The 19136-nt window shown below is 37.1% G+C and overlaps 1 protein-coding gene across 6 annotated transcripts in view; it reads left to right on the top strand.

Annotated features, from left to right (window-relative positions):
* The first annotated feature begins 325 nt into the window (after window positions 1-325).
* tpm1 (tropomyosin 1 (alpha)) overlaps window positions 326-19136 on the top strand; it is a 29036-nt gene continuing 10225 nt past the window's right edge. The window contains exons 1-8 of one of the 6 annotated variants that reach the window (XM_016277751.1): window positions 326-584; window positions 8072-8205; window positions 11363-11480; window positions 12009-12079; window positions 13362-13437; window positions 15182-15244; window positions 15486-15555; window positions 17902-18386. In XM_016277751.1, the coding sequence (XP_016133237.1) occupies window positions 471-584; window positions 8072-8205; window positions 11363-11480; window positions 12009-12079; window positions 13362-13437; window positions 15182-15244; window positions 15486-15555; window positions 17902-17984 (729 nt within the window). In that variant the 5' untranslated portion in view covers window positions 326-470 and the 3' untranslated portion in view covers window positions 17985-18386. Of the gene's footprint in view, window positions 585-2475; window positions 2741-8071; window positions 8206-11362; window positions 11481-12008; window positions 12080-12846; window positions 12923-13361; window positions 13438-15181; window positions 15245-15485; window positions 15556-17901; window positions 18387-19136 lie in introns of those variants that run through there. The other 5 variants (XM_016277747.1, XM_016277746.1, XM_016277749.1 and 2 more) reach the window with 5 other exon arrangements.

The following is a 19136-nucleotide window of genomic DNA, read 5'->3' as shown; positions in this document are numbered from 1 at the left end:
AAAAAAAAAGGGGGGGGGGGGGGGGGGGGGTTGTATTTGTATTTGGTAACATTTTCTTTGAACCCCTAAAATAAAATGAATCAGAAGATTGCATCTCCTTCCATGAGCTGAAAGCGTCTCGAGACCCCCGTCTGTATGTGTGAAGACGTCTTGAGGAGCTCGCCTTGCCCATCACACACCTTATATAGGCATAGAAACGGTCAAATGTCGAGCAGCAGCGAATCGCCTCTCAGATCCATAAAAAAAGACACGGGGCATGGAGAAGCAGCCCAATGCGGCTGTTTCCAAAAAAGTATTGAATGTCCAGAGGAATTCAGGCACCCCTCCCGTGAAAGTGCGTATTAGAGAGTGCGCACAGGAGCGGGCGCTCGCACTCCAGCTCTGTCTGCGTTCAGTCAGTCCCAAGCGCTTCTGACCCTCGCTCCTCTCTGGACATTTCTCTTTTGCAGCCGAGCAACCCATAAGCAGCCATGGATGCCATTAAGAAGAAGATGCAGATGCTCAAGCTCGACAAGGAGAACGCCTTGGACAGAGCTGAGCAGGCTGAGGGAGACAAAAAGGCAGCGGAGGACAGGAGCAAACAGGTCTGCGGTTTTTATGAGGACTTTTAAAAGTTATCCATAACGCTCCCGCGCGCTACTTGATAAATGGATTATTACTGCGCCTGAGTGGATTTATAGTGTCTGAAGAAGGGTAAAAGTAACGAGTACGAGAATTAAACTTTTCAATATCAAGTAATGCCCTATTTCTTTTTTCAATGCCCTTTTATTGTCACACGTCTAATGCAGAAACATGTAACCTTTAATTCATTAACCCTTAATGCTCCATTGATACAGGCTCAACTAGCCTATACTGTCGAATAACAGCCTATTTCTGTAACTTCTACTCGATTTTATTCGTTTTCAACTAAATTTTCATCTTTAGCAGGCTAATTAGATTCAAAATGGTTGAATGAGATAATGACAGCTGTAGCCTAACTTTTGGATTAGGCGATACTTAAACTGAAGTATTCAGTCAACCGTTTTAGTGAGCTGTTCTTTTAACACTGTAACTGTAGTAGCCTAATTTCGGAATTAAAACCTTCGCTTCAAAGTATTCTTCTGACCAAATTAAAACTCGTTTGGTAGATACTATTGATGCTTTAACCCTTTGTGGTAAGTACACACCCTTTTAAGAAGTATGATCCCAACAAAGCACACTGTAAAAATCAATCAATCAATAAAACAAATGCATGTTAAGTATATTTTTGAGCTATTAAATAAGCCTTTGGGTCTCCCAGACCACACACGGAAGCAAGGGTTAAACAGCATGTTTAGTATTTTAAATTTCAAATTAAAATATTTTTTTAACATTATTGATTCATGTTGATAAATTATATAAATGTAATAGCAATAAAATATTCATTATAAAATATTATAAATTAATTTTAAATATATAAAAATTATATTATATTATAAATGATCATTTACTTTAAGAAATTCATTTAATTTAATAGTAATAAATTAATTAATATAATCACAATAATGTAATATTATTCTAGGTATAAAATTATTTTTGTCATAATATCTGTGCATTACAATATCAAAATGTTTAGAAATAAAAGTTAAATATATGTGTATGTGTGTGTGTGTGTGTGTGTGAAATATATAATAGTTATATAATATTATTAAGTTAATAAATTATACATTATATAAATATAATAGTAATATATTTTAAATAATGTAATAGTAATAAATTAATATAATCATAATAATGTAATATTATTTATATTATTTTATATATATATATATAAAATCTAAATATATAATAGTAATATCATATTTTTAAGTTAATAAATTATATGTTATATAAATATAATAGCAATATAATGTTATTTTAATAATTTAATAGTAATAAATGAATATAATCTTAATAATGTTATATTATTTTTTATATATATATATATATATATATATATATATATATAATCTAAATATATAATAGTAATATAATATTTTTAATTTAATAAATTATGTTATATAATAGCAATATGTTATTTTAATAATTTAATAGTAATACATTAATAGAATCTTACTAATGTAATATTATTTTATTAATATTATTATATGATACGTATAATAAAACATAATTGTCCAGAAAAAATTACAACAGCAGAGTCCTCTCTGATCAAAGCTGTAATCGTCCATATAGAGGGCGCAACAGGACTAAACAACTAGATGCGAGGCCCAGAACAACGCGCCCCTCCCACTGAAGCCCTTCCATATTCAGCAGCTCAGTCTCAGCACCAGCGCTCTGCAGTCAGTTACCGCATCCAGGTGTGCGGCAGGTGCAGCGTGTTAACATGCAGTGCACATCCTCCGAATGACTGCAAAATTAACTACTATTTAAATGAATTGATCAAATGTGTTTTTTTCATGAAACATATTAAACGCATATTCAGCTCTTAAACGTCTCGCATGGAAACACATGGTAATGACGTCGCGTGCGGCTCGCCTATGAAGACATGGTTACTTCCGGTGTGATCTCGCGCACACACAGACCAGGGGCAGCAGCGTCTCTGAGCTGTGCTCATCTGAAGCAGACGCGCTTTTAGTGGTTACTCAGAAGAAGAATGGCGGCTACATCGCTGGAAGCAGTCAAACGGAAGATAAAACTGTTGCAAGAGCAAGCGGACGGCGCTGAAGAGAGAGCGGAGAAACTGCAGAGGGAATTGGCGCTCGAGAGGAAAGCCAGAGAAGCCGTAAGAACGCCGAATGATACAAAGTATACAGTGCATGTGTTGAAATGCGCCCCGTGAGTTCACTTAAACAGCCGCGTAAGGAACGGGTGCCACAAGCGCGCGGTGATGTGCGGGATGAACGTAGCGGAATTTCTCCGACGCCCTCTGCGCGCTGTTTACCAGCCCGATAAACGGCGACATTTGTATCACACCGGTTTTTTTAAATAACTTCTCTTTTCTTACTTGCAACAAACAGGAGACGCGAATTAAATGTCTGCCAGTGTGATTATAACCTGACGCATGGAAATGCAGTTTAAGGGTGCTGGAGAATGATATCCGATTCGTGTCCGAACGAGTCGTTCTTTTGAGTCGAATCTTGAAAGTGAATCAGTTGAACCGGTTCACCTATTCGGTCTGATTGATTAGTTCACGAGTTTGGCTGAAACGCTGTGAACGGTTTAAACAACAATTAATTGACTGTCTTAAACCTGTCCGACTCCTAATTAAGCGAATTGATAGACGGGTTGATAGATTGATATAGATTGATATTGATAGATTCGAACGCGATCGATTCCCAAAGAGCCGACAACCAACTGATAATGTGAACCGATATATCAATCATACAAAATCGGTCTTAATAAATTACATTTGTTTTTGTTGTTTTTTTCAAATTGCAAAAACTTTCAGCTGGGAGATTTAAAAATACAGTTTGGACTCACACCGGTTTTTTTAAATAACTTCTCTTTTCTTACTTGCAACAAACAGGAGACGCGAATTAAATGTCTGCCAGTGTGATTATAACCTGACGCATGGAAATGCAGTTTAAGGGTGCTGGAGAATGATATCCGATTCGTGTCCGAACGAGTCGTTCTTTTGAGTCGAATCTTGAAAGTGAATCAGTTGAACCGGTTCACCTATTCGGTCTGATTGATTAGTTCACGAGTTTGGCTGAAACGCTGTGAACGGTTTAAACAACAATTAATTGACTGTCTTAAACCTGTCCGACTCCTAATTAAGCGAATTGATAGACGGGTTGATAGATTGATATAGATTGATATTGATAGATTCGAACGCGATCGATTCCCAAAGAGCCGACAACCAACTGATAATGTGAACTGATATATCAATCATACAAAATCGGTCTTAATAAATTACATTTGTTTTTGTTTTGTTTTTTTTCAAATTGCAAAAACTTTCAGCTGGGAGATTTAAAAATACAGTTTGGACTAAATTTGATTAGGCTACTTAAAATGCAAATTCATGCAATAGTTTGAACCGAATCGTTAAACAAATTTGATGAACTAAATCATGACTGCATACTGAATTAAGAAGACGCATGAAATTATATTTGAAAACACCCATTTAAAAATGCAATCTGGATATTAGGGACTGTGATGACAATTACGCCTGAATGTCAATTCAGTGAGTCGTTTTTGAACCGGTTCTTTGAATTGAACCGTTCGAACGAATCGATTCGCGGAAATGAGTCGGACGTTTTGAAACGGGACGTTTAAACAACAGACCATGTTGTTTTCACCCCAAACTTTGAGATTGCTGATGACATCTCTGTTTAAGACTCATCCCTGTTTTTCAGGCTGTTCTCTTGTTGACAGTCGTAATTGGAGAGTCTGGTTATAATCCAGTTAGTTAAGTAAGTTGTGCTGTTGTGAATAGGTCCTTGTTTGATGACAATTTACGCTGGACCAGAGGTTCTGAGTGTAATCATTTTAGGCTAATAGCCTACAGCAGTTCAGTAGTGATCCTGGACAGAACTGTTTATGCAGGCTGTGCTGTAGTGGTTTTATTATAATGAATAGGTGGTGCTGCTGCTTCTGGCTGTATGTTGACATCTCATGAAGCAGCATTTTTACACTTTCCCTTATATGGCCAGTCTGCGTCATCACATACAATAGGACTCCCCTTAGTCATGCTGAAATAAACAGTGATGGCTCTAGTTTGCTGTAGAAGCATGGCATTAATAATTAGTCTGAGTCTTTTCTAAACAAGCATGCTTGAGACTCTGGGCCCTTTAAAGAAATGCTGGCTGTCAAGGTTATCTGTGTTGCTTTCTAGTTTTTCATATCTCAGCTGACAATATAACATGCACTTTGCCCCAGGTAGTTCCCTTTAGTGGAAGGCCTTTGCTTATCGCTGGACTGGGACTTAAGCAGAGGTTATGCATGCTATAAAAACATAAATATGCACTTATATTTTGATGGTGTAACAATATTATATATTTAAAATACTTATGCTAAATGAATTGACTTATATATTCCTGTGTTAAAAGTCAGTCTTATAGGCCAGATTTTACATTGGATGTAAAGTGGTGATTTAATATATTGTCTAAAATGTCAAAAGTTGAACAAAATTAATGTGGCAGATAGGGATGTAACGGTATGAACATTTCTTATCACGATTATAGTGACCAAAATTATCATGGTTATCAGTATTATCACGGTATTGTTAAAATGTGCTGGAAATGTTCAAAAAGTACTGACACATAAATCATTTCACCAAGTTTTACATTTAAAATCAACAAACAACAAATAAAATGAGTTTTTGTTTGCATAACTAAAACAATAACATTGCCAATGATGTCCGGATTTTAAATGACAACTTGACTGACAACAGTTTATCTAATAGCATGTTCAAAAATCTAATGGAAATGTTCTAATAAAGCTTGGAAAAAGTTTCATCGTTGTGACGTTTTACAAGAAAAGATAATTGTCTGTTTTGCTTACATACATCTACACATTTCACATTTTAAGACTAAAACAAAAGATGGATTCATTGTTATTCTTAATTAAAAAGCAAAATAACAATAAAACAGTAAAATACAATGACAAACTAGCTTATATTAACAAAAACTAATAAGACGAGGCATGGCATACACCTCATGCTGTATTATATACAGACTAATAAATTACAGAACGTTTAGCAAACACTGAGGAATCAAATAAATAAAAAAGAGAGCCTCCATAGCATAACGTGAGGTAAACAGCAAAGATGACAAGCTTTTCAAAATGAAAACAAAAAGAAAAGTAAAACTAAACTTTTAAACTTGTGGTTTAGTTTTACTGTTGACTGTCGGTGACAGTGCTTGCATGTTTTTGTCCCACAAGAATACCAGCATGTTCACCTTTGGTTTAAGAAGCGGTCTTTTACTTTACTTTAGCATCAAACCCATCCATCGTTTCCTCAATATTCGCGTAATTTTTGCTGCACGCAGCTTCGCGCTCCTGACGCGGCGATTATAAACCAGGCTCTACACTCGAAGCGCTGCGCAGCTCAAACAAGTCGCGCGGTTTCTTTATGCTTTCAGTTTCATTTGCCGTTTGCTGTTTCTCACATGCAACAGAAATGCAGCGCTTATGAGTTAAACAATGCAGTGGTCGCGCCAGTACACCGCATACACAATTTAGTCGCACCGGCAGAAAAAATTGAAAAAATTATGGCAAAATGCGCCCATTTGGTCGCACTCTGGAGCCCTGTGCAGTACTTGGTTTAAGAAGCGGTCTTTTACTTTACTTTAGCATCAAACCCATCCATCGTTTCCTCAATATTCGCGTAATTTTTGCTGCACGCAGCTTCGCGCTCCTGACGCGGCGATTATAAACCAGGCTCTACACTCGAAGCGCTGCGCAGCTCAAACAAGTCGCGCGGTTTCTTTATGCTTTCAGTTTCATTTGCCGTTTGCTGTTTCTCACATGCAACAGAAATGCAGCGCTTATGAGTTAAACAATGCGGTGGTCGCGCCAGTACACCGCATACACAATTTAGTCGCACCGGCAGAAAAAATGATGGCAAAATGCGCCCATTTGGTCGCACTCTGGAGCCCTGTGCAGTACAGTATTTATTTATCCTCAGTTGTTCAAATCGCGGTAATCGAATACGGTTATAGTGATAATTAAAATATGAAACGGTTATACTAACTGTGGTGTATATTATCACGATTTATCGTCAAACCGGTAATAGTTACATCCCTAGTGGCAGATGAGTTTGATTAGGGCTGGCTTTCACTACAGATGTTCAGATTAAATTTGATATAGTTCAGATTCTGTTTGATTTTGATTCATTTAGATATATTTCAGTTACTGTATTTTTAATCATTTGAGCGATTTACATTCCTTAGCGATTTATAATGCAACTAACGGCAAGCATGCAAAAAATTCACAAGTGCACATCTGAATTTGTGGCGAACGAGAGAGTTATGTGAGACCTAGGTTTATTTGTATAGTGTATTTCCTACACACTACACATTAGTTTTGGCTTGGCGTTTACAGTAAATGTTTTTTTCATTATTGAATCACAAAAAAAGTGTTTATACTTTCATTCCTCTTCAAATATAAAGGATTTATTGTAGAGTGAACAAATAGTTTGTAATGATTGTAAACGTTTAGTTTTATTGATTGGTATTGTGCATTATTTCTGAATGTAATAATAAAATGTGACGCACCAATTTGAGTTTTCGCATCAATGCCATTTTTATTTTCTGAAAAATATGGTATATTGTTCATATTGTGTATTAAAATAATTATCACTCATTTAATGCTGTAAATTATGCTTTTTGAAAAAGTAACTGATATATTTTTGTAAATTTAAAGTAACGCGTTACTTTACTAGTTACTTGAAAAAAGTAATCTGATTGCGTAACTCGCATTACTTGTAATGCATTATCCCCAACACTGCTTTTCAGTGCATGAATTATGTAGACAGTCAGTTGTGTTGTATTAATTGCATTTAGCATTGTGAGAACAGAACTGTGACTCAATTCTGGTTCACAGTCCACCAGGAACCCACAGTTACTGCTGTATGACTGCTACAACAACATTTCTACATCAAAGCCCAAGCTTCATAAAGCAGCACTGAGTTTCCCTGCAGTCAGCGAAAGCATGTTTGAAATGATCCAGCTTGTGTGTTTGTCAGGTAGCAGGAGCTGCCTGTAGTTCTCCACTGGTCATGTGTGTTTGCCCTTTGACAGTGTAATCCGTGTAGTCCGCTGGGACTCCCTCCCAACGCCTGTTAATGTTGTCCCAGAGGCTCGGTAATGAGCTGATGGCCTAGTCCTGTCTCATCCATTAGCGTTGCTGTCATTATGTGCTATATAATGTGTGCGACCACAGCAGAAGAAATCGCTCTGTCTCAGTAGATCTTAATGGAAGCTAGTTAGTACTGCCGTTTATAACCAAATTACACCGTCGCCAAAACCTGGTTACAAATACAAGCCTGACAAGTTCTTTGCTCTGAATGGGAGCCGTCAGCATTTGTGGGGTGTAGGTTTCACTGTCTGTGTGAATTGTGTGTGAACATCTGATCTTGAGCTTTTATGCCAGTTCCTCTGTGCTCTTCAAGGCTGAGGGTGATGTAGCTTCCCTGAACAGACGTATCCAGCTGGTTGAGGAGGAGTTGGATCGCGCACAGGAGCGTTTGGCCACTGCCCTGCAGAAGCTGGAGGAGGCCGAGAAGGCTGCCGATGAGAGCGAGAGGTTAGTACAGTAAAAGGACATTCACTTTACAATTGCAAAGAATGGTGTAGTACAGTCTAAACCATTGTGGAGTGAAATGAAATGCGGTAGAATGTCTACTGACAACCTGCTTTACAATTGTGTGGCTATCGGCAAGGTTATTGCTGTGCAGGACTACTAGTGGAATTTTGTGAGTGAATCATTCATGTTCACTTTTGGCATTTTCACTTTAGTTTTGATGACGTTTTCATTGCCTTCAAAGACTGACTATAGCAGTGTTTCTCAAACCTGGTCCTGGGCACCCCCCAACACTGCTCATTTTGTATGTCTCCCTTATCTGACACCCATTTCATAGGTCCTGGAGTTTCTTCTAATGAGCTAATGAATTGAATCAGGTGTGTTTGATTAGGGAGACGCACAAAATGTGTAGTGTTAGGGGGCGCCCAGGACCAGGGTTGAGAAACACTGGACTATAGTATAACATTTTAAGTGTGAGCTGAGGGCTATTTAATTGGTTGGACGTACTGAACAATAATGCTCTTTACTGAATGAATCGGCTGCACTCAACATCTTGTGTGCAAACTGAATTAACGCAGAATCTCATTTGCGAACGAACCAAATGAACATGGTTTCTCAACAGAACTCGTATGTAGTGAAATAATTGTAACTTAAAACATCTTGCTTGTGAGCGAACTGAATAAACAGTATTTTGTTTGTGAACAAACCGAATTAATGCAGTATCTCATTTGTGAATGAACCAAATTAAAATAATGCAGAATCTTCTTTATGAACGAACTGACTAAACTAACAACTGAACTGAACGAACTGGCTTGTTTGTGAATATTCCAAATCGAATGAACTTGCAAACTTGTTTGTGAGCGAACCGAATGAAGGCAGAGTCTCGCTTATGAACAAAATTGACTTAATGCTGTATTTATGAACAAACCAAATCTTGAAAATTTTGTTAGTGAATGAACCAAATGGTATCTCTCTTGTGCAAACTGATTAAACGTAGTATCTTGCTTGTAAATTAAATGAATGAACAGTATTTTGTTTGAAGAAACCAAATGAACGCAATGCAATATTTCACTTGTGAGCAAACCAAAATTAATCGAATAGACACTGCATCTCACTTATGAGCGAACTGAATAAATGTGAATATCTTGTTTGTAAACAAAATGAATGTAATAACCCGCTCAAATGAATTGTTTGAGTGAATTATTCACAGACTCATTCATTGAATAAATCATTGAATAAACCTTTTTGGAATGATTTAAATGATTTGAGTCACTGGCATGAATCAAAATCACAACTAAACATTACTGATTTATTTATGTGAGACTAAAATTATTTATAATTTTAGTTGTAATGTTTCTTTTTTGTTTTTGATGTAAAGATTTATTTTTGGCATTTTTGCCTTTTATTAGGATATGACGGTATTGGCAGTCTTCCTCATGATTGTGTAGCCTAGTGAACCAAACTGAGAGACCATTTTGAAGGCTCAGGAAACCTTTGCAGGTGTTTTGAGTTGATTAGCTGATTGGCATGTCACCATATTCTAATTTGTTGAGATAGTGAATTGGTGGGTTTTTGTTAAATGTGAGCCTAAATCATCACAATTAAAAGAACCAAAGACTTAAACTACTTCAGTCTGTGTGCATTGAATTTATTTAATACGAGTTTCACAATTTGAGTTGAATTACTGAAATAAATGAATTTTTCCACGACATTCTAATTTATTGAGACGCACCTGTATACAGGAAGTGAAGAGAGGGAGCGGGGGGTGAGAAAACTCTGTGAGCCTGGACTCCAACTCGGGACGCTGAAGCGCAACTGTGCTGTCTTGAGGCTATTGGCACCGACAGTTCAATTAATCTTATCTTGTGCAGCCAAGTTACAAACAAATAGAAAAAAATCAAATGAAGGACTTTTCAGTACTTATTTAATTCTCTGGAATGTCCAAATATATTCATTATCTCATGTTTTTTTTTTTTTTAAATCGATCGATCGATCAATAAAATAAATAAACGAACAAACATTTTATTACTGCATTTCCTGTATGAGTTTGTCCATGCTGCCAAGTACTAGTATATGCAGTACATGTGTACAGTGCTATAGCATACTGTGGTATTGTGAAGTACAATGTAATCAAGTGTGGCATTCTGTAGGACCGTCAGCCTGATTCACTGAAGCAGAAAGAGTCAGTTGAGCAGGTCCACACCCCGTTCCTCCCCCTCTCGCAGTAACTGTGGTTACTGTGTGCAGCTCCGCCGATGTGTTGCTATTGAAATGACAACATGCTGCCACTTCCTAGCCTGCACTGCACATCTGGTGCCCTGCATAAAGACTGTTTGTGTGCGCTGAGGGAAGTCCATGTAATTTGCTAATCACCAGCATCACGACCCTACATAAGTAGTTCGTAATCATAATTGTGTTTAAGCAAGCATCGCTATCATCATCATTTATTATTATTATTATTGCTTTTCAATTAGTTTTTTTTTTTGTTTTTACAAAATTGTGTTTTTATTTGAAGTTATTTTTAACAATAATGCTATAAAAAAATTATAGCATTATTTTAATACATTAAAAAAAAAAACAGTATAAAACGTTCCAAATGTATAGTGTTTTCATTTTTCATTTCATTTGTTTTTCACTTTTCACCTACAAGACTTTTTTTTTTTTTGGAAAGTTTTAAAAAGCCCTGGAAATGCCTCTGCACATAGCAGAAAAATCAAGGGCATGCAGTCGGTTGTAGTTGTGTGATGCTGTTTTTGGCCTAAACAACTGACGTGAGCTGTTTGCGTAGAGCCAGTGGGTCCCTGAATAAACAGCAATTTGTAGAGGCACTAGGCTGCATTTCCCTTCCTTTGTTTGCACACACAGAGTCCCTCTGTCTCCAGCCCAGCACGCCTACATAGAACCACTCTGTACCGAGACCTGGTCTAGCTCTTAGGTGCTTTTTCCCTCCCATTCATCTGTTCTGACAGTGACTGTTGTGATAATACAAGAAAACATGGGTTAAGCTAAAACTGTGTCTTTGATCCCAAAGCTTAGCTGCAGACAAGTTGGCGGCTTTGAATGTAATTTGTTGCGAGTTATTGATCCAAATGGAGTCATAGTGATGCTATAGAGAGATTTAATTTTCTCTTTCAATCAATTTCTTGCTTTCTCTTTCCAGAGGCATGAAGGTCATTGAGAACAGGGCTCTGAAGGATGAGGAGAAGATGGAGATCCAGGAGATCCAGCTCAAGGAGGCCAAACACATTGCTGAGGAGGCCGACCGCAAATATGAGGAGGCAGGTTTCCTCAGCCACCAAACCACACATGCGCATTACTTCCTGCCTAGTCACATGACCTTTCACACTTAAAGTGTGAGCAAGCAGGTGCTTGCAGTTCAGCATAAGCATAAAAAAAAGATTTGCTGTATTTTGTAATCTGATCAAATATAGTTTTGTGGTTTTTGATTTGTTTGTTTTGTTTTTTGTTTTGTTTTGTATTCTTTTTCTTTGTTTTGTTTGATTTTTAGTTTTGGATTTTTGTTGTATTGCCTTTTGTTTGTTCATGTTTCATGTTTTTGTTTCTTTGTGATTTTGCTTTGAACTTTTTTTTCTCCTTGTTTTGTGTTTGTTTTCTGGTGGTTCATTGCTTTTTGTTTTTGTCTTGTTTTGTGTTTATTTTTTGTCTTTTTTTTTCCCTTTTTGTCTTTTCTTTTTATGTTTTCATTTGGTCTCGTTTAATGTGTAGAAAGTGTTTTCCCCCCTTTTAAATTGGCTATAAGTACAAGTATGTGACTGTCCCATGATCTGGCCTGTGTGTGTGTGCAGGTGGCCCGTAAGCTGGTGATCGTTGAGGCTGAACTGGAGCGCACAGAGGAGCGCGCTGAGCTGAATGAGAGGTACGAGACTTTCCTGCAGCTTCTGCATGTCTGCACAAACCTACACGCATATTCATGCATGTGCCTGACTCTCTTCACACACTCACACACCCTTACACACAGAATACATGAGACGTTAACTAGCCTTTTACTTTCTGAGGCCAATGAATGCAAAATGTATTAATAACTAGAGCTTCTCTGTAACTGATTGATGCTTTTTTTAACATTGGTTTCTGTCATACAGTCCTTTTGTAACCGGTATAAGAGCCTCTTCTGACATATAAATGTTACTTTAGTCAGCACTCCGTGTGCTCTGCTTTTCCTAATTGGTCCATTGTTTTAAAACTGACGTATCATACCGTAACACTATTTAACTTGAAATGAATTGTCTCTGAATGGCATCCTCAGGTGTTGTGATCTATGCCTGAATACAAATATGCCCACTTCCGTGCCATCTAGTATGCGTGAAAAAACAGTAGGTCAATAAGTTGTATGTCTGCGTATAAATTATTCATTAAACGATAGAAGAAAATACCTGGATGACCTTCTACTTCCGATTCTGACTCTTAAGTTTGCACTTGATGCACATATCAACAGTAGCTTAGATGTAACACAACAATGTGTCCCGTGTGTACATCCCCTAAGAATATTACTACCATATTACTAATACCTGCTTCACATTCCTGTTTGTTGTTTTGGTTGTCTTATGTTTTTTTTATTTTTGCATGCACTGTTAACTTGCATGTGGCCCGTGTTTGGAATGGCCTTCCCTCTGCACACACTAACAGACGCCTTCGAAGATTAGAGGATGAGCTTCGAGTGTTGGACCAAACCTATAAGTCATTAAAGGCATCAGAAGAACAGGTACTGCACGCCAGTCATTAGGTCACATCTAACCTTGTGTACTCTGTAAGAGGCAAAACCACAGTTTCCCTTGCTTGCTACCCGTGCAGCTTTATTTGGTCCATCTTTTTGTTGTTTGTTTCACGCCCTTCTAACTTGGCAGGAATGCTGCAACTTGATTTCTTCTCATACGGTGTAACTCCTAACAACTTGCATGCAGCTGTTATGTAGACTTCGATTCATCATCATGGCACATTCCTGCTGTGTTAAGGGGACTTTGGGCTCTCCTTGTCCTCCATCCCTGTTTTGATTGATTTTGGTTTTTTGTTTCTTTTGTTCCTCTTTTCTCTCTTCTGGTTCCTTGATGTCCCTCTGTTCCAACCTGCCTCTGGTTCTCCTCCTCTCAATGTACCTTTCCTCCTCTTGTTCCTCCTCCTTTCCTCTGTGTGTAAAACACCAGCAAATGCGCTGAGCTTGAGGAAGAGTTGAAAACTGTGACCAACAACCTGAAGTCCCTGGAAGCCCAGGCTGAGAAGGTAGGTGTGCTCTGCTGCTGCTGTCCCAGGCACACAGTCCACCCCTCCTCCTCAACAAACCGGGATAACAAGTGTTTCTATGTTTAACAAACCAACTTTGTCTGTATATGTCAATGAGGGGTTGAAGTGTGCGTTTACTTGCTTTTTGAAAAAATTTCCGATTTCTGATTTGTGCTGTTGTGGTGCTTGTCTAACTGGTCCATAAGAATCAGCGTAGGGGCTTTTTTTTTATTTATTTTTTTTACTTGACGGTCATTCTGGGGAAGCTTTCTGGATGACCATTATAATCTTGTTAAAGTGAAATCTGGTTAAGAGTCAGTCTGTGAACACTCAAGAGCTTTGTTTCTGCATCCGTAGTTATATGCATGTATGAATATCTGTATCTGCAGTAGACTTTAGCAGATGATTTTGATCAACATTAGCTTACATGACATTAAAAAGTTACCATATTTTAAAAACCTGTAATATTGAGTTAATGCTAGTACTGTCAGATCAGTTAATCGAGATTAATCGCATCCAAAATAGTGTTTACATAATGTTTGCATTCTGTGTAGATATTGTTTATTTATAAATGCACGCATGTGTATATATTTAAGAAATATATGTAATGCATATTTATATTCATATATAAAATAAAATACTTAATAAAAATATTTCTTAAAGGGGTCATATGATGTTGCTAAAAAGAACATTATTTTGTGTATTTGGTGTAATGAAATGTTTATGCGGTTTAAGGTTAAAAAAACACTATTTTCCACATACTGTACATTATTGTTTCTCCTCTATGCCCCGCCTTTCTGAAACGCGTCGATTTTTACAAAGCTCATCATTCTGAAAAGCGATTGTAGAAGCGAAAGTGCGTTGTGATTGGCTGAATACCTCAAGCGTCTGACGGAAATGTTACGCCCCTCACCATACTGTGATGCCGTGTCCCGGAGCGACAAGACCACCAATAAAACCCATTATAAACAAGGCGTTTGTTGCATCCAGTGGAGGCATAATTACGGAGTATAATGACTTGTATGCATTTTTTTATGCATTGTATAACTAAACTAATCAAAGTTAAGCCTTCTTTCTTTGTGTGAACATTTGGCCGGTGTTATGCAAATCTTCCCACACAGTGATGTAGACATGTGGGGACGCGTTTAAACAAGGCATTTTAGGAGAGCTTGGACAAGTCTTAACTTTTATAAAGAATATCTCTTTGGGTTTAAGACTTTAGTCTTTGCAACTTCAGGGATCTTATCTATTCACGAACCGCTTGTAACACTCCAAAGAGAAAGGAAAATTTTAAATTGCATCATATGACCCCTTTAAATATATACGTGTGTGTATAAATGTGTACAGTACATACTCCTTATGTAAACAAAATTATATTTTGGATGCGATTTATCGATTTGACAGCCCTAGTACATATTAAAGACACAAACGAACGCATTTTCATCTGTGAAAATAGTCCCACATCTTTGGTAATTTACATGTCAGTGGTTTTTATCTATGGATTACACAGTCTGAATATATATATACATATATATATATATATATATATATATATATATTTCAGGAACATTGGTATGCGAAAGATATGAGATATCAGTCCTGGATATGAGAATTGGAGAAAAAAATTCTGGTTTATGTGCAGTAACGAAGCCTAAGAGTGTTATTGAGCGGAGTGCTAATGTAGTGTTAAATGCTCATGTGCTGGTGTGTGTTTTGACGTCTGTCCCTCTTATGATGTCTTCAGTACTCACAGAAAGAAGACAAATACGAGGAGGAGATCAAGGTCCTCACTGACAAACTAAAGGAGGTATGAACATCTTTCATGATATTTAGTCATCCTTCTGTCCAGGGGAGGCAAGTATATCAAGTCTTATATCACTATATGAATAGTTTTAGATCACTGTTACTGTGTATATATCACACACAATAATAACTTATCTGATTAGATTTTTTCCCCACCAGTTCTGGGCATTTAAATACGTTTAGGTTTTTTTTAGCTACAAATGACTGTCCCAGCAGTCTCAATGATTTTTTTTTTTCTGCTGCAGGCCGAGACCCGTGCCGAGTTCTCTGAGAGGTCAGTCGCCAAGCTTGAGAAGACCATTGATGACCTTGAAGGTACGACTTTCGTTCATTCGAGTCATTTCAGCCCCTGTCAAATTTTCAATCATACGTGTGATTGTGAAGTATTCAGTGCGACTACTCCTTTTACTTCAGGTCAATAAAGCTTTCAGCCTTTTTTCTTTCTTTTTTTTTTACCGTCATTCTGTTCCTCAAACCTTCTGCCCTACTGGCCTTCTTTCAGCTTCCTTATCGGTTCAGTCGCACAAATAAGCATCACCTCTTTCGGAGAGACCAGTCATTGTGCAGATCCACACACACAGACTTCACATTGTTTTGTAAGATGACACTCGTGTTACTGAGGTCCAATTACACGCAGCATTTAAACTTGATTAGGCTTTTATAAGCTGCTGTTAAATAGTCTTCTCCTGTTCTGCTCGTATTTGGATTTACACAAGCCCAAGTTCATTTTCATAACTGTACTGCCATATTTGCACTTTGTTAATGTATCTGTGATAATTCAATATCCCGGTCAGAGAGGCATCAGTAAGAACCTTAACAGGGATAGTTTATCCAAAAATGAAAACTGTTATTTATTTGCGTTCATGTCGAACCTGTTTTATTTCATTTATTTCTGTGGAACATAAACACAGATAGTTCACACATGAATTCCCTGAGTGCTCCCTTCCCATAATAGGAACTGAAAATGAGTCCCAAAATGACACAAAAAAAAATTCCACGTAAGAAATGGTTTTATTCATAGAGGACGCATTAAATTGATCAAAAGTTACAGTACAGACATTTGTTACAAGAGATTTCTGTTTTACATAAATGCTGTTTCTATTCTTTAAAGAATTCTGAAAAAAATGCATTACGGGTTCCAGAAAAATAAGCAGCATAACTGCTTTCTAAGTCGATAATGTTTTTGCGCAGAAAATCAGTATAGAGTGATTTCTGAAGGATCACGTGACACTGAAGACTGGAGTAATGAAGTTGAAAATTCAGCTTTGCATTACAAGAATAAATTACATTTTAAAATATATTCAAATAGAAAACTGTTATTTTAAATTATAATAATATTTCACGATTTTTCTGTATTTTTGATCAAATAAATGCAGCTTTGGGGAACATAGACTTATTTCAAAAATATTTTTACATTTAAAGTGCATTTATTTCATATTATTGGTATGTTAAAACACAACCAGAAAGAAAGTACTGTAAAAGTAGTCGGTAGCTATGATTCCATCCAAAGTTACGAAATAAACTTGTGTGCAAAATTGGAATATCGCATAAAACATTTGCGAATAAAGCACGGTTTCTATCCAGTGAGTTGAAGAGTACAAAAGCGTCACTTCAGGATTAACTTAAATATCACAAAGAGAAATTTCATGTGCTGCATTAGGAGGAGGCACTGTATATAATAATTTATTACAATAAATTACGAGCTTCAGAGCACACAGATGAAGCATGGAAATCTTATTTTCGGAGCCTGCTGTTTGGGAACGCAGTGCTTGAAGTTAATTATAACGAAGCACTTTGACGAGACTTTGCCCAAGCATTTTAGAACAACAAAACTAGCATTTCAGATGCTGTGCAATGAGATCAGTCCATTGGTCGGTCCAGGTATGCTGTCCCATCGCAAAGTCACATGATGCGCATGAAGGAATTCATTCGGTAAAATTGTTTCCATCGATTTTATGTGCATGTTTTCTTACCGGATAAGAAAATTATCCTACTTAGTTGAGCGCGTAAGTTTATTTATTTATTTTTAAATGCGCATCTTGGCGTTTCCATCCAAAATGCGCATAAAAATAGGTGGATGGAAACATAGCTAATGACTTTTGCACTATATAAAAAGTATACAAAATATTCAAAACATGAAGGTTTGACAAATGAGTAGAAACGCAGAAACCAGTGGCACCTGGAATGACATCTAGAAAAAGCCATAATGAGTTAAATGAGATTTAAAAGCTTCAACAGGTGGGAAAAGAGCATTCTGGGCATTTTGCTGACATTGTTTTCCACTGAAGAGTTAAAGTCCTACAGGTTTTAAATGAATGACATGAGTGAGTAAATAATGACAGAATTAATTTAACATCTCGTTAAGTGACCTGTGAGCGACCCTGTTTGGGGTTTCATGGTGACTCTGGCGAATTTGTCATGGTCTTTGCCTTGTGTTTCAGTTCCTTTCCATTCCTCCTTAACTTTATTTTATGTTTTCCCTCCACTCTTTTTCTCTCTCTCTCTGTCTTCACATCACTCTCTCGCTGTCTGTCACTCGGTTCACCGGGGCTCGTCTTGCCGCTGGATTGGATGCTTCACTCCTGCACCTGTTTGTATCCCTTCCCTCCACCTCTTCCTCTGTCTCCCCTCCATCAAACACACCATCCCGAATCCCGATAGATGAGTTGTATTCCCAGAAACTCAAATACAAAGCCATCAGCGAGGAGCTGGACCACGCTCTCAACGACATGACTTCAATGTAATTCATCTGCGGTCTCTGCCTGTGCCTGTGCCCCTCCCCCATTACCCATAATCCCCCTCTCACCCGCTCTGAATAAGGTCTTGTATCTTCAGTTCACACACTATATGACTCATTCTTCTGTTTAAAAACTCTATCTCTAACTCTACAATTCTTATGGTTCCTGTACTGTTATTTGAGGTATTTGAAGTATTTGCTTATTGCAAATTTGTCCATGGGTGTTAATGTTAAGGCCATGGCTTGTAGAGTCAGTGTATAGGAGTTTTGTGATTTGAATTCATAACTATTGTATTACTTCATTTGAAATAATATTGTGAGAAAACAAAACTCCTAACTCTCAAATGTTTGGTTCAATTGTTGCTGGTCAGTACTAGGTCTGGGTGATATAGCTTTAAAAGTTAGTTTATTTATATTTTGTTATATAAATGTAAAATTAAAATCTTTGTAAAACATTAAATTAAATATGTAAACATTAAAATTATTGTAAAATTTGAAGAAAAGTTTATAATATTTAATATATAATATTAAAATAAAATATTTAAAATATTTTTCCTCTAAAGAATTGCTCAGAATATTTCATTTGTTTATATATTAACATAGCGTGTGTGTAATTATATATATATATATATATATATATATATTTGGGGTGTAACGTTCACAAAATTCATGATACGACATAGTGGTGTCACGGTTCGGTACGTTTTCGATAGGGGGAGGGGGTTTGGGTAATTGCTTTCGTCGCAATGTTGGAAATATTTGTTTTATACCATGAAGGCGAGACAATGAATAGCACTAGAAAGTGAAAGTAAAAGCGGAATGAGGAGTAATGACAGAGTTTTCAGCATCTGACGCCGCATATTCTCAGAGATCCTCTTAATATTGCCAATAATTGATGTTTTTGACTATCTCTGGCTATCGTCGATACAAGATCCTCGTCTTTCGACGCACCCCAGCATGTTGCCTGTTACATCGTTTGGGCTGCCTTGTTAAGACCAGTGGCACTGAGAACATTATATTTCACACATTTTAAGCTCTTTCATTTTCCAAATGTAATAGGATTAGGCCAACGAATCGTTCGGTTTGTAATGCGTACCGAACCGAAAGCCTCGTACCGAATGGTTCTGTGTGTGTGTGTGTGTGTGTGTGTGTGTGTGTG

Source organism: Sinocyclocheilus grahami, unplaced genomic scaffold (assembly GCF_001515645.1).
Source record: "Sinocyclocheilus grahami isolate Dianchi unplaced genomic scaffold, SAMN03320097.WGS_v1.1 scaffold115.1, whole genome shotgun sequence".
NCBI lineage: Eukaryota > Metazoa > Chordata > Actinopteri > Cypriniformes > Cyprinidae > Sinocyclocheilus > Sinocyclocheilus grahami.
Note: the sequence above shows the minus strand (reverse complement) of the source record. Positions and strands in the feature narration are given on the sequence as shown.